Source organism: Macrosteles quadrilineatus, unplaced genomic scaffold (genome assembly GCF_028750875.1).
Source record: "Macrosteles quadrilineatus isolate MER2022 unplaced genomic scaffold, UCM_ALF_1.0 Scaffold_2__2_contigs__length_208266976, whole genome shotgun sequence".
Classification (NCBI taxonomy): domain Eukaryota; kingdom Metazoa; phylum Arthropoda; class Insecta; order Hemiptera; family Cicadellidae; genus Macrosteles; species Macrosteles quadrilineatus.
Window position 1 is genome coordinate 103,314,639 of NW_026542595.1, and position 15,153 is coordinate 103,329,791.

A 15,153-nucleotide genomic window follows, 5' to 3' on the forward strand; every position below is an offset into this window, starting at 1 on the left:
AGTTCCAATGTTTACATCAACTCTCCTTGTTTGGCCATCCGCAAGGACAATGTTCACATGCTCAACTAAGCATGAAATTGGGGTTAAACTGTGTTTATAAATCGATAACCTTCTTTTTTAAACATTATTAAAGAAAATTCATTATTATTTATATAATTATTCGATTCCAATTTTGTGTGAATATAAAATTCGTTTTCCTTTGAAAAAATGTTTCTTCTGCAAAATTTATAGTACAGTTAAAAACATGGAAATTTGACTACGTAGTGAAGGGAGTATTTTGGATGTGTTTTCGTGTATACATGTGTATTAAGATTATGTAAGGATGAACAAATTTACTCATTGGGTAAACATACAGCGTGGTAAGGGTAACAAAATTGTCTGTGCATACACAAGATTGCAATAGTTAAAATATGTTTTGAAGCCAGGATTCAAATGCAATGAAGCAGATAATATTCTTCTAGGACAAAATAAACAAAGAAAATCCGTGTCAGGTGCATCTGGCTGTCTGCCTAATGATCGTTCCTAATTTGCGTTGTAAGATAATAAAACAGCAAGAAACTATCTAGTTGTCGTTTTATCTTGAAAGGCATTGGATTCGAGATCAGGGGGACCGGAGGGCTGGACATCATGGGCTCTAATTGAAAGCAATAAATGTTATGAATTCTCATATGTATAAATTAGTAAAATAAAAATAAAATGAGGTTAATTGACCTTGATTTCATCTAGTAATTCTTATCTAGTAACTCCTCCAAGGGTGACCATCATTCTAGATACCTTTGAAGGAGGAATAAGAATCACTAAACAAAATCAAGGTAAATTAAAACCTCTCATTTATAAGTGATTCAAGATTGAAAATAAAATGTAAACCTAAAGATGCTACAAGTTGTGATTTTCAAATTTCACTGGTACATACATCGCTAAAACAAATCTTGAGATTCTTGCCTGGAAAGACTAAATAGAAAAGAATTTTAAACTAAAGCTTACGTATAACCTGTCAATATATCAAGATCCAGATCATGGAAGCAGTGAGTATTTGTAAATGGGGAAAGTAGAAACAGCAAGAGTGCTAGCTGCTGGTTTAACTTGCTGCGAAGTCTATGGTTATACTTTCTTTTTTAACTGCAGGAAAATCCAAATATGTTTCTAAAATTTCTTTAATATACATGTTAGGTGATCAAGATTTGTAACCCTTGTCATAGCTCTCAAGTCTTCTAATTTTCTTAACTTCAAAAAACTATCGAAGAAGATGAAAAAAACACAAGAAATTTGAACAGATGAAGAGAATTTGAGGGGAAACCAACTTTGGTTTTTGATTGGTCAAAAATTATAGGTCTCATTAATGCAAGAAGAGAAGCTTAGCAAATATAATTTATAGAACATGTTTTTCTGCTGCATTAAAACTGATGATTGTTATTTGAAATTTATGATTTGATTTTTTACGTCTTTATACAGTTTTGACTAGACAAATGACAAAAAATAAGGATGTACAAGGATGTAATTAGAGTACCTACCGATGAGAGAAAATCCTAATTATGGATGTAGAATGTCTCTGAAGCACATTGTACACGGGAAAAGTAAAAACTGCTAGTGCTGGCTGCTAATTAAACCAGTTGAAAGATTTCTTCAGAGCTACTTTCTTTTATAGTGACAAAACAAATTAAATCTGATCGTTAAATGTCATCCAAAAATAGTTTTTAGAAGTTCGATGTAATTCATATGATTAAATTACTGTGCTATTGTGTCCACCCATCTACCGATTCTTCATTAAAATGCATCGGACTCAAGTTTGTGTCAATGCCAGGAGGTCGTCCAGCTTTCGCTCTCACTATCTGGGTTACGGCCAACACATACAATCTAGTAATCGGCTTGGTTTTCACTCTTTTCTGACGAGAGTCATCTGATTTCCAAAAGATTCGCAAGCTGCAACTAGGCAATTAAACTTCATTATCAGATGAGAATATTTAGTTGTAAATCTTACTTTATATTGGTTCTTAATTGCTAATTGTAACTCCTAAGAATGTCCCAAAATCAACAGATAATCAATGTACAGCTAAGGAATTCAATATGGGCCAATGTCATCTAGCAATCAAGTTAAGTTTCACAAATATTTTCAACGGTTTCACTTTTCTCTGACGAGAGTCCACTGACGTTCGGAGAAAAGAAACAATCTAACAATGAATTAGTATAACCATCGATTATCTTAAAAACCTGTTGTACGCAGTAAGGTTATAATGATCTTGTTTTTCAGCCGAAAATTTACTTTGTAATCAGAAGATGTTTGTTCAGTTGGTTCAGGGTTCGAGTCTCATAAAAACAACTATGAGATAACACTGGCAATGCATTAAGAGTTTTACAAATATCATTAAATGGTCTGTGGTGAGCGACATTATTACAAATTAGGGTGTACTATCTTTATGCACCCCATCATATTTTTAGATATTCCGAATTGGCACACTATATAGTTGTTACTAAATTTAGAGCCTAACACTATTCTTCGCATAGGAAAATATATAAAAATTATTGAACACAGTTTCATTCTTTTGATCAAATATTGTAATTCGGAATTTAATTACAACTCTTCCTACATTGTTTTCTTTCTTTGCACAACATAAGTTGTTTTGTAACTTTTTATAATAATAAAAAATTGCATATTCTTGTACCATGCTTTTCAATTTACAAGAAGAACTAAATATTTTGTTAGTGACTACTTTGATTTCCTGAACTTTCCCTTCACTTTAAGGACAGTGACGAGCTCCAGACAAAAATTTTATTCTCATTTAATTACTAGAGGCAAGTCGTACTTAATTAGGGAAAGCAGCATTACTCTCTCCAACTCATTTAAAAGTCACAAGCCTATAATTAACTATAATGTTGACACACTGTACAAAGACTTGTTAAGTAATGACAATAATGTTAATGTTTCAGCATGGGAGTGGCAGACCCGACAATGATTCTGTAGCAACCAACTCACACGAGGAACTCAAGTCTTTGGCGTCGCTCCCCAACAAAGCACAAATGGTAATGCTGGAATTAATTATGCAACATTGATGCAAATTAATTTTCAATTAAACCTGGTCCCATTTCAGTTTTCTGTAGGTTTCGTTTTTCACTTTCCTTCTTCCACAGTGTAATTTGTAAAATCATGACAAATTGTAATGATATTATTGTTTGATTTGATAACAATACCAAATATGTAATAAGAGTACAATTACCTATATCTATAAAAATCAAATTTTTTATAATATAGTAAAAACTAAAAAGAACAACAGCTGCGCAACCACTTTAGCTGGGCTTGTGTTGACGTACTAGTCAAGTTCACAGCCTGTGTTTATCATATAAAATGTAGGCTATACTGTGTATGTTGTTGCACCACAAGTTGTGGACCAGAACAGTAGATACAAAACACCTTTGTGTTGACGTGCTGGTCATGTTGATAGCATGTGTTTCTCATCTTACATGTTGTATGTTGTGTACAGTGTTGCGCTTCAAGTCCCGGACCAGAACGGCAGCTGTGCAACACTTTTGGCTGGGACCGTGTTGACGTGCTGGTCATGTTGATAGCAAGTGTTTCTCATCTCACATGTTGTATGTTGTGTACAGTGTTGCGCTTCAAGTCCCGGACCAGAACGGCAGCTACGCACCACCTTTGGCTGGGCCCGTGTTGACATGCTGGTCATGTTGATAGCATGTGTTTCTCATCTCACATGTTGTATGTTGTGTACAGTGTTGCGCTTCAAGTCCCGGACCAGAACGGCAGCTGCGCAACACCTTTGGCTGGGCCCGTGTCAACGTGCTGGTCATGTTGATAGCCTGCGTGTTTCTCATCTCACATGTTGTATGTTGTGTACAGTGTTGCGCTTCAAGTCCCGGACCAGAACGGCAGCTGCGCAACACCTTTGGCTGGGCCCGTGTTGACGTGCTGGTCATGTTGATAGCCTGCGTGTTTCTCATCTCACATGTTGTATGTTGTGTACAGTGTTGCGCTTCAAGTCCCGGACCAGAACGGCAGCTGCGCAACACCTTTGGCTGGGCCCGTGTTGACGTGCTGGTCATGTTGATAGCCTGCGTGTTTCTCTCCTCCTTGTGTTTCTCCGTGCTGGTGGAAGCGTTGCAGACCCTGATACACATCAGTCATCATGATGAGATGCATGCGCCCATCACCGTCCTAGTCATCGGGGTGTTGTCAATGTTCCTCAACTTGTTGGCTTATCTCATGATCGGAGGTAAAGTTAACTATTCTTATTACAAAAACCAAACATTTGACCTTTGACCAATTTAAAACCTTTTGGAATGTTGTTGAAGGTGTTCTCCGAAATAACGTTTTTAATGCAAAAGTTATATCCACAACAATAAATTCTTTGTAAGGTTTTCTAAAATACATTTGGAATAAACTGATTATTTAAGTTTTTGAATTTGGCAAATCAGGAAAATAAACTTAAAATATATAACAGCAATGAGTTGTGGAAACAGTTTTGAGATTGTACAAATTTTACCGCAGATTTACTATTTAAAAACTAAAGAGTTTTGCGAGGTAAACCTTCTTTACATAACAAAATGGGTTCTCTGATGAAGAGATTTACAAGAGTTAAGAGAACAGGTTGGAAGGTGTAAATTTATGTTCTACTATTACCTTGTGTTCTACATCGCTAGCATAAGTCCTGCTTACCTTTTATCCCATTTTCCCTAAGCTCAGAGAGTTTTCTCTCATACAACAGAAACTACATTTCTCCAACAAGCTTGATTCCTTTTATCCACTTATCTTTGCTAGCCTGTTTCATCCTAAATCACACTACCGTTGCCTTGTTTTTGTTCAAATATTTTTACCTGTAATGCTTTTTTTGGAATTCCTTACTGTATTAATGAAATTAAAAACAGTTCCAAAATTTTTTTACAAAACTTATTACAGGAAATAGAATTGAATTGTCTAATTTGAAACTAAGGATTACACAACAAAGACGAGTTTGATTTACATTATAATAAAGTTTATTACTTTGACTATACGTTTTATTAAACTTGTAAATTCTTTTCTAAAGTTTGTAATATTTCTCGGATTTTTTCCGGTTTTTTAATTGAACAATAAGCATTTTTCAAAGGTCAAAGACTAGCTGATGGCATGCTTGTTCATTTAAAAACCATACAAAATCCGAGAAAGTAGGGCGATTTTTGAAGGTGAATGAGTGCGATTTTCGGAAAACGCTTAAGAGTGTTTTGTAGAAAGTTTAATTCCTGACCATGAAAATTTTTTCAAATCTTTGCTAGCTCTTACCGTTATCAAGCTACAGCCATTAAAAAAACGCGTTTTAGCGAATTTCCCTATAGGGAAGTAGCTATTACCGTAGGTCTCATGGTAAGACCTAAGCCCGGGACCGATTTATTTTTTCATTTTGATGTCCCCAGAGGCCAAAAACACCATTCGTTCAAATTTTTATATATCTATATATAGAGATATATATATAGATATATATATATTCTTTCTTAATATATATATATATATATATGTGTCCATCCGCACAATAACTTGAGTAATTTTTGTCCGATTTTGATAAAATTTGGTTTGAAGGTGTAAGGGGCGATAAACTTGAATGAGTTCGCGAACCAGCATGATCGTACTATGGGAACGGGGGTTTATGGGGGGTTTTATGGGGTAAAAATAGGTTTTTCCCATTTTTGACCCTAAAAACACAAAATTTCACAATTTCTTTTTTAACCATTTTGTAGAGCTTAAAAAAACAAATAATTTAGTATATTGAAGCGTTATTATGCGCCTAATTGTTACGGAGAAAATTCAAAAAAATTGTAATTTTAAAATTCCTATGTTATTATAAGTAATAAGTCAACTGTTGTAGTTTGCTTGTTTATGAACATATTTTGGTCGATTTTGGAAAATACTTTTATTTATTACTAAACTATTATAATTTTTAAAAAAATCTTTTTTAGCCTCCCTTTTGCAGCAAACCTAAGTACTCGTTAAACTAATTTGATTTAAATAGGAAATAAATGTGCTATTTTTATGGAGGCATTTTAGTGTAAATCCAATCAGGTTAATGGAAATTCGCTTAGTCTGCAGGTTTGCTGCGGCGGGGGGTATTTCTTAAAAAAAGGGGCGAAAAATCAACTTTTGAACTGCCATAACTTTTGATAGGATTGACGTAGAGATCTCTAGTTTGCGTCATTCCTTTTCTTTTTCATGTCCTCACATTTGATATGTCAAAAGGGGTACCTTGCAATTAAAAAATATTAAGTTAACGGTAGGGGGAGAAAGGAGGTGAATGGGAACTTCACATTAAATTCACAACAATCGTGGCCCCTACCCTATAGATAGGACTAGGCATTTATTTAGGTCTTCACGTTGGCATTAGTTTCAGGAGAAAAATAACTTAATTTAGTTAAGTCTTTATCAGATTGGGCTACTGTAAATTCTTGATTTCTGTTGTGTACAAAAACATTTTACCCAAGTAAAATTGAAGGGTCAACTTATTGTAAACTGTAATAACTTTTTGCAATATGACCTTTCATATAATTTGGAAAGCAGCATTCTGTGATGGGCTCATATAAATAAGTAAATAAATATGTAAATAAGTACCCTGTATGAAGTATTCAAAAGCCAATAATTCTACTCAATCGAATCTTGGTCTTGAAAAATTATCGTTAAACTTACAAAAATGCTGACTGACAATTCGGATACAATCATTTTCGGAGCAAGCTAAAATTCCACTGTACTTATTAAATTTTAACTTGCCCCAAAGATGGATTACTGAAAAATCGAAAGCGTAGATTTTTGCCAGATAAACTACTCAGTGATCAGAAGCTTCAACTAAATGTTGTTCTTAGGATATACGTTCCATCAAGGAAGCTTCCTAAGTGCCATGGAGGCAGCCAGTGTCGAGAGTCTGCAGAATGGCCAGGGGAAGAACCCTTCAGTAAAGTCTGCCAAGAGACAGGGATTGTGGGGACTTTGTCGAGATACTGTTGGTAGGTATAAAGAAACCAAGGAACTGTAAAATATCAAAACAAACTGTTACCCACATTTATATCGAATTTAAAAATCATCTGAGGTATGTTTGATTTTGAAGGTCAATATGTATATTACATCTAAGTTTTATGAAGTGGAAAATGTTCTTTCTTAGGAGTTGAACAATTATGGTCATTGTAAAGATGAATTGTTCTATAATGTTGAACTTATTTTTGTGGATTTTATAAAAAAATAAACACATTCAATTTGTTAAGAAAGAATACTCTTGTAGGTTTAGGTTTTTGGTTTAAGAATGGTAAAACTAGATTACTTTGTTGTGGATTTCTTTCCCACAATAATGTGTTATTTGAGGCAAAATGTGACATTTTTTGTACTTTACTTAAAGTTCTTCCAGTTGAAAAAAAGATAAGTTAACATGTTTTAAATCACTCGATAAATAAACAAACGGATTTTGAAAACTACTTAACATATTAGGTAACAAAGTTAAATTATTCCATATTTTTTTATTATTAACTATTCCTGGTTAAAGATTTAACTATCTTTTTTTAGAACTTGGTGTTAATTTTCTTGACTTAAATTAAAGTAAACAAATAATAAACAAGTCTACCTCCACATATCAGATTGACACTATCATTAAAACTGTCCTTAGCTTATCTAAACAATAATTCTATGGTGGCAATTCTATGATGGGGGATTTTAAATCTGCGACCCAACATCACTGGTTATAAAACTGAACGAATCCTGAATCAAATAAATCTTCAGTTTGTAACCACACCAGTGATTTACCTTGGGAAAGTCTCAATGTGGTTGTTGGTCTACCTGATGACCCCCGGTTGTATCTTCAACTAACTCAAGGCAATAAACATGTCACTGCCCTCGTTAACTTCAGACCCAAACCACCTCTTAAGATTTTAATTACAACTGTTACTGTCATCCTTACTCTTTAACATAAAGATTTAAAAGTGAACAACTTTGCTTCACTTTTCTGTAAATCCAGTTGTTAATGTTGACACTTAGTTTAATTTCCAGATTGATAAATTAAGCAGTTATTTACTTCTTTATATAAAATTTCTAGCTAATGTTATTGGACGTTCATAATTCTTATGTTAATAAGCTTTCATAATATTTCATTCAAATTTTACATTTGATTTCTTAAAAAAAAAAAATGATCCAGTCTTATTTGATTGATTGTTTATATATCTGACATTGCCTATCATTTGAATATTGAATTTATTTTGTATTGCTTTTATTTATCTATATATTAATAGGCAAGCACGTTTCTTTAAAACCTTTTTTTCTCAGCTTGTGTGCATCATAGGGAAAATCTACGCATACTGTTAAAAAGATATTTTCCTGTAGATGTGCAGAATTTTAAAAATTAAAATAGGCTCAAATACATATAAGCACAAAAAATGAATTTTAAATTTTAAAAAAATTAACATGGGCTTTATGAGTTGCCATGCTGGTGACGAAATAACAACGAAATATAAACAGAAAATTAAAACAAATGGAAGAAATTATACAATCACATGTTTTATTTTATACAGCAAGGGGGGAAAATAGAGAAGCCTGTACCTTTGACTTACAACTAGACATTCCATCCCTATGTTAAAGTTGTCGCCAGTTGTTTTAATTAAATTCGTCGTAGTTGATTGCGGTGATCTAAATGACTAATTTCTCTCGAATACATAATGATTTTTACCAAGTCAAACTTATGGAATGACTAATTAAGAGCTATAGCAACTAACTGTTATGACCCATAAACTTTGTCAGCAACAAAAAATAAGATAGAATATATAATTTTTGACACGCATAATGTGACTGGTTCACACAACTACATGTTTTTAATAAAAAATGGCAACAACTGAATTGAATGTCTACTATTGTATCCAATATTCAATGCATATATTACATTACATATTGCATGTTTTCGACCACTGGACGACCACTAGTTTTGATAAATGCATAACATGGCGAAATCACAGAACAAATACCTAGGTCAGAAATAAATACCCCCGCCGCAGCAAACCTGCAGACTTAGCGAATTTCCATTTGCCTGATTGGATTCAAACTAAATTGTCTCCTTAACAAAATTAAATTAAATTTAATTAAATTTAAATTTATTCCCTATTTAAACAGAATTAGTTTAGTGAGTACTTAGGTTTGCTACAACATGGAGGGTAAAAGTTTTTTTTTATGTAAAATGTTAAAAGGTGCTGTGGTTTAGTAAGAAATTATTGTATTTTCCAAATTTGATCAAAATATGTTCATAAACAAGCAAACTTCAACAGTTGACTTATTCTCCATAAGAATAACATGGGAATTTTAAAATTACAATTTTTTTGAATTTTCTCCGTAACAATTAGGTGCATAATAACGCTTCAATATACTAAATTATTTGTTTTTTTAAGCTCTACAAAATGGTTTAACAAGAAATTGTGAAATTTTGTGTTTTTAGGGTCAAAAATGGGAAAAACCTATTTTTACCCCATAAAACCCCCCATAAACCCCCGTTGGACCAACCGGGTTCTCTGTTTGATTTTCATAATTCAACAACTTTACAAGGTTCCAATAGATAATTTTTGTTTACCTTGTACGGTTCGTTTTTAATGTGAAGGATTTGTATCCTTTAAGAAACGTGTTCCAAAACTAAGAGAGCTGTTTATGAAAGTAGATGTGGTAGAAGAGAAAATAAAAGCGATTTAACACGTTCGCTACTGAGCGTCGCATATATGCGACGCCGCGGTCATTGCCACAGACCGAGGTATACATTTGAATCTTACACATAGACCGGCTGTTACTTGGATAACAGTACACACAGACCACGGGCGAAAACCTGTAAAACAGTGATCATTTACATTGTAATACGCTACAATCGTGTTTGTAAATAAATTATTCTTGTTTTTTTGTATTTTTTATAACCTTTAGTAATGTCGCATATTTGCGACGCCCGGTCTACAGCGAAGACAATAGTGAAAATTATCATAGTTTTCTTGAAATAGACTAAACGTCGCATATATGTGACAGTTCATTTTTTTGTGTTTTATGGTGAAAGTAAGTAAAAAAATAAACAGATGATTCAAGAACAGTTTATAACTGAACAAATATAAAAGCTACATAGGATAATGCAGCATACATACTGCATACATACATACAGTGATGCGGAAAAGTAAAGACCAGTTTTTCCAACTATTATATGACGTCACCAATCATCATATCCACAGACCAAGCGACGCAGTTGTGCGTCAGACATCTCTGTAGACCACTGCAGGGAATTCAGTGCCTTCAAATAGACCACTACAAAGATAAAAGCATTTTAATAACATTAGAACCCCGACGCAAATATGCGTCGGCAGTCTATTTTAATGTGACTAGCCGTCGCATATATGCGACAGCAGTTTATGGGTGGAAACCGGCCGTCGCATATGTGCGTCGCTGGTCCATGTGAATGGAAAATTTCGTACTATTGCAGTAGCGAACGTGTTAAATTGGCAAGCATGTAAATATGATAGAACTTGGTAATTAAAAAAGTGATAACAGGAAGAAGACCTTTATAGGCAGAGACCTTAAAGAGACAGAGATTGCGATGGAGAGGCCAGGTGGATAAGACATGAGGAACAATGAGTAGAGAAGAAGTAAATTATGCCAGAGAGGCTTAAATAGAGGCAAATAAACTGTGTGTGGTCACCTAAGTAGGTTTTAGATTCCAGATAAATGTTTCTTTATAAAAACACTTTTCCTTCCATGATAGTGATGTAATTTTTCTAGGCTGCTTGGTGGTTATCATCTGTGCCATTGTAGTCTACAGCACAGATCCATCTGTGGCCAAATTTGTGGATCCATCATTCTCCATCCTCTCAACAATCCTGGTGATGTATCTCAGCTACCCCTTCAGTAAGTTTTGAGCTTTGATTGTAACATATATTATGCATGGCTCTTGGTAGAACAAATTATCCAGTGCAGTGATAGTTTTCTTCGCCTGAGAGGCTTAACTGAAGGTTGACCCACATCTAAGGTAGGTTCGAGTCTTGGCGTTACCACTTACAATAACACGAGTCACTTCTACGATTCGGTATCACACAGCGAGTCTAGCGTTTAGTCTTATAATAGGACTTCAACCTGCTCCAGCTCAGAGGTCTAGTGGTGAAAGCACAAGAACATTTGCATTGCAGTACAGATTTTTCCTCGTTGAAATCCAATATGTAGATCTGGGACTTGGTATACATAGAATACTCATCATTTTTATTATTATTTTCATAGTCTTGCTGTGTGATGGGAGTAAAATCTTCAACTTTTGTTCACAAAAGTAAAAAAAATTCAAGAGTGTTGTAAAGTAATATCTAACAAGTATTGGAATCATTTGCAGTGAAGGATTCGTGTCTAATTCTACTGCAGACAATCCCAGAGCACATTAACATCGGGAATCTCTGCAGCCAACTTGTCACAGCGTTCCCTGATATAGTCAATGTACACGAGCTCCATGTGTGGACCCTGACAGCAGACAAGACCTACTGCACAGCTCACATAATCTTCCTAAATCCAAAAGTACGTTAAGTCAGCAACTTGTCATTTATTAAATATATATAATAATCTGCTTATTGGTACACTCTCTGTAAAAACTCAATGAAGATTTTCAGTTCAGTTATTAAATCTTCACTCTGTTTACTCAAGATCGGTGTTACCGGTACATAAAAAACAAGTTCGGTAAAAAAATTAAATTATTTAAAAATTACACTTTTATGAATAATTGTAGTAGTAAATACAGAGGTGTTAATTTTACTCTTTCTGAATCCTTTACCTATTATTACTAGATCTAATAAAACACCAAATAAGTACGAGTTGAGCCTCTTAAATGAAAATTATTAAGTTTTCTTCATAGAGAATTTTATTCTTGCGAAGAAGGTTATCAATTATCGGAAGAGTTTAAGGTGACCTACATCCAGTTTACGAAGAAACTAAATCGTGGGTAATCTTATATATTAACGTGACAGGGATTTTCTTATTCCACGATTCTGAATCAACCTCTTGACGGATTTTCATAATACAAAAGGATTGATCGTCAGTATTTGCCTACATACTATTTCACATTAAAACTTAATTTTTTCCTCTACTTTAAAGTATCTGCATTATCAGGAAATGTTCAATTTTGAACTATACATCTCAAACACTTGCGTCTCAATCAAGTTTTGTCAAAAAATGCAATCTGTGTAGTTTATGCCATGAAAATTTTACTCATGTTTAGGAAAAATTTTTTCAGCAACTATCACTTAGTCGTTTAAATTGTTTAAGATCGGTTTACGTGATGATACCTAATTTTCTGGATGTTCGTTTGTGTGTATGTCGGCATACTACAATTTTTGATAGTAATGAAAATGTCAACCAGTGTAATGGGTCTCTAGAAAACTGTCCAATAAGCTGCAGGGTGTCAGTAAAAACAAAAATTGATTCATACCATAATTATATAACTATTTAAAATCAACACAATTGCTGTTTTATTGTAAAATTATCGGATTTAGAATGCATATATCGTATAGCCCTATAATCGAATGAAAGAAATAGATGGCCACGTGACATTTGTTTGCAAGATAACTTTTCTCATTAACTGCCAAAATACGTATTTATGCGTGTAAACTAGCTGTTCTGTATTATATTCAGTTTTAATTGACAGCTCGATTCCCTTACATAGGACTCATAGGAACTCGTATTTATTTAAAAACTGTATGTTATTGAAATAGTTAACTTAGGTAGTGTTTAATTGATTGCTTCCTACGCTCTTGGTTCTTATATATTTATATTTCTTTTCAGGAGTACTCCAAAATCACAGACAACATATCTAGGTTCTTTCTCAGTCAAGGAATAACTCATGTTACAATACAACCTGAGTTCTACAAGGTAAGATTTATTCTGTATAGCAAAGAGAGATATCTAGGAATGTTTTTGGACTCCTTTAACTTAAAATCCGTATCTTCTTAATATATAAAACCCTTATAATACATAACCTGCATCTATTTTCTGCATCATCCTATGGAAAATTGTAATCAAGGGAGACTATATTTTTAAATTACTTTTGGGACCTCCCATATTATTGGTAGGAGATTCTCTTTGCCCTTCTGCATTTTTATTCTAATTCTTCTGGGAGCTGTCATATCGGTGTCAGAGAATCTCTTTGCCCAACCATTCTGCATCAATGTATCTTTTTTGTGCCTTAAAATTGTTTAAAAGATATTGTATTTGTCAAACAATGATTTTCAGTATCTTCATCCTGCTGCTTGTTTGTCCCTCCATATCTATTAGGTATGACATTACTTTTCTCAATATCTTCATTTTCTTTCTTCTGAGACTCAACCTGCCTGATTGCTGGTGGATTTTTTTTCAAACTTTGATCTTCAGCGTCTTTACTCCTTCTGTTACTAGTCCAGTCGGCAGGTAGAAAAAACAGGCGTTAGATGGAAAAAGGTCGGAAGTTAATGAAACTTGGGGATGTTGTTCAGGGATGATAAATCAACATTTTCCCAAGTTTTGGACCTCGAGGACCCTGTGGAAAAAAGGTGGGGGAAAACTTCAAAATTTTGGGCACTTTTTTGCTTTTTTCTCAATAATTTTTTCCCCTTACTTCCTACCGAAAAAGCATACATTACACTTTTGTAGAGCGTTAAATTTCCTACAATTCTACAGTTCAAACATGTTTGTACATTAATTTGTTACCGAGCAATAGTATTTTTATTTTAATGTATTAAAAAAATCACCAAATACAAAGAAAAGCAGATTTCCTACATATTTTTTCTGTTGCACGCAAATTATCACTAAATTTTGTAGTAATTATGGTTCCAAGCTATAAGGACCATATTTGGATACACCCTACCCCCACCATACTACCCACCATTTCCAAACCCAACCCCAATTCTCAAATGCTAATTTTGTTCTCCGATGAAAACCAACCATATTCAGATCTTGTTGGTATTGATATTAGTTACTCTTCGCAGCTGAGGTGTTATCGAAACCATCTGCTGTGTGGAGGAAAGGAGCAGAAACTTGGAGTAGAGAAAACTGGGATATGTGCCTCTTCCACTTTTTATGAAGATAGACGTTATTTGTATTAGTTCCTAATGATTTCAAGAGAATAAGTGTGTCTACATCTTGAACAATATTGACGACGCTGTCAAATTCGCTAGCCTTGGATATGGCGGTGTTGACAATCATCACGTCGGCATCCTCATATGCTTGTAGGAGTTTTGTTTCACACCACTTTATGTAACCTCTAATTACGTTATATTTCCTGTTGACAAGGTTTACTTTCTCTATAGGAGTGAAGAGTCAGTACATTACAGACTTTATTCCCTTGCTCATTCCTTCTTCGATAAAGATTGATATGGGTAAGGGGGCGAGTTCAAACTTAAAGACCTTATTTATATATTACTCACATATTTTTGAAATGCAGACACACTAGAAAAGAGTGAGAGGATAGACAGACAGTGAGTTTTTTACCAGAAATTTTCAACGAGCATGAAACAGAAGTGAGAATCACCACCTTGTCTATCCGTTTGAGTTTCAATTCTTCAACATTTTCATTCATTATTTTCTTCATGCATGATATGCTTATCTCTCGTGCGAAGTGGCAGTTAACGTCAACATGACCAATGATTCCTGTGCTAAATGAAACTATCTCCTGGGAATTGGGGATGTTCAGTGAACCATGCGAGCAGTTTATCAATGGCCATGTTGTCTCTCACTACACGGGTTGGTCTCATGTCTAAATGTTGCTCAGATGATGTCTCTGAGCGAAAATCAGCGAACAATTCTACTTGTTCACAAATGCTTTGAAGACACAGCGTGCCTAATGCACATCTAGAAAGCACAGAATCACTTACTCCGCGTCCACGAGTGAGTCCTCCATAGCTCTTCATAGCCCGTGTGAGGAGCATAACTGGTAGACTACCAACCAAACGAGACTAAAACAAATATAAAACTGTAAGCAACACAGTGCGGCAACACGACGATATATATAACACACGAGTATATAAGGCAAAATTACTAATTAGTGAGCAAAGATTAGTGAAGACAGGAAAGCAACTTTGCAGACTGATAGATGTTTTGATGATATGTGTTCAACAACATATTAATCAATTGTAATTGTGAAATATCCTATAATACATAGAAGATAATGTAATATTGTGGTAGTG

At 34.2% G+C, this 15,153-nt stretch overlaps 1 protein-coding gene across 1 annotated transcript in view; it reads left to right on the forward strand.

Annotated features, from left to right (window-relative positions):
* Positions 1–15,153, forward strand: part of LOC128984706 (proton-coupled zinc antiporter SLC30A1) — a 57,173-nt gene that overhangs the window by 18,337 nt on the left and 23,683 nt on the right. The window contains exons 3-9 of the mRNA XM_054404046.1: positions 2,926–3,018; positions 3,477–3,560; positions 3,725–4,223; positions 6,832–6,972; positions 10,742–10,867; positions 11,340–11,518; positions 12,779–12,865. Of these exons, the coding sequence (XP_054260021.1) occupies positions 2,926–3,018; positions 3,477–3,560; positions 3,725–4,223; positions 6,832–6,972; positions 10,742–10,867; positions 11,340–11,518; positions 12,779–12,865 (1,209 nt within the window). The remainder of the gene's footprint in view (positions 1–2,925; positions 3,019–3,476; positions 3,561–3,724; positions 4,224–6,831; positions 6,973–10,741; positions 10,868–11,339; positions 11,519–12,778; positions 12,866–15,153) is intronic.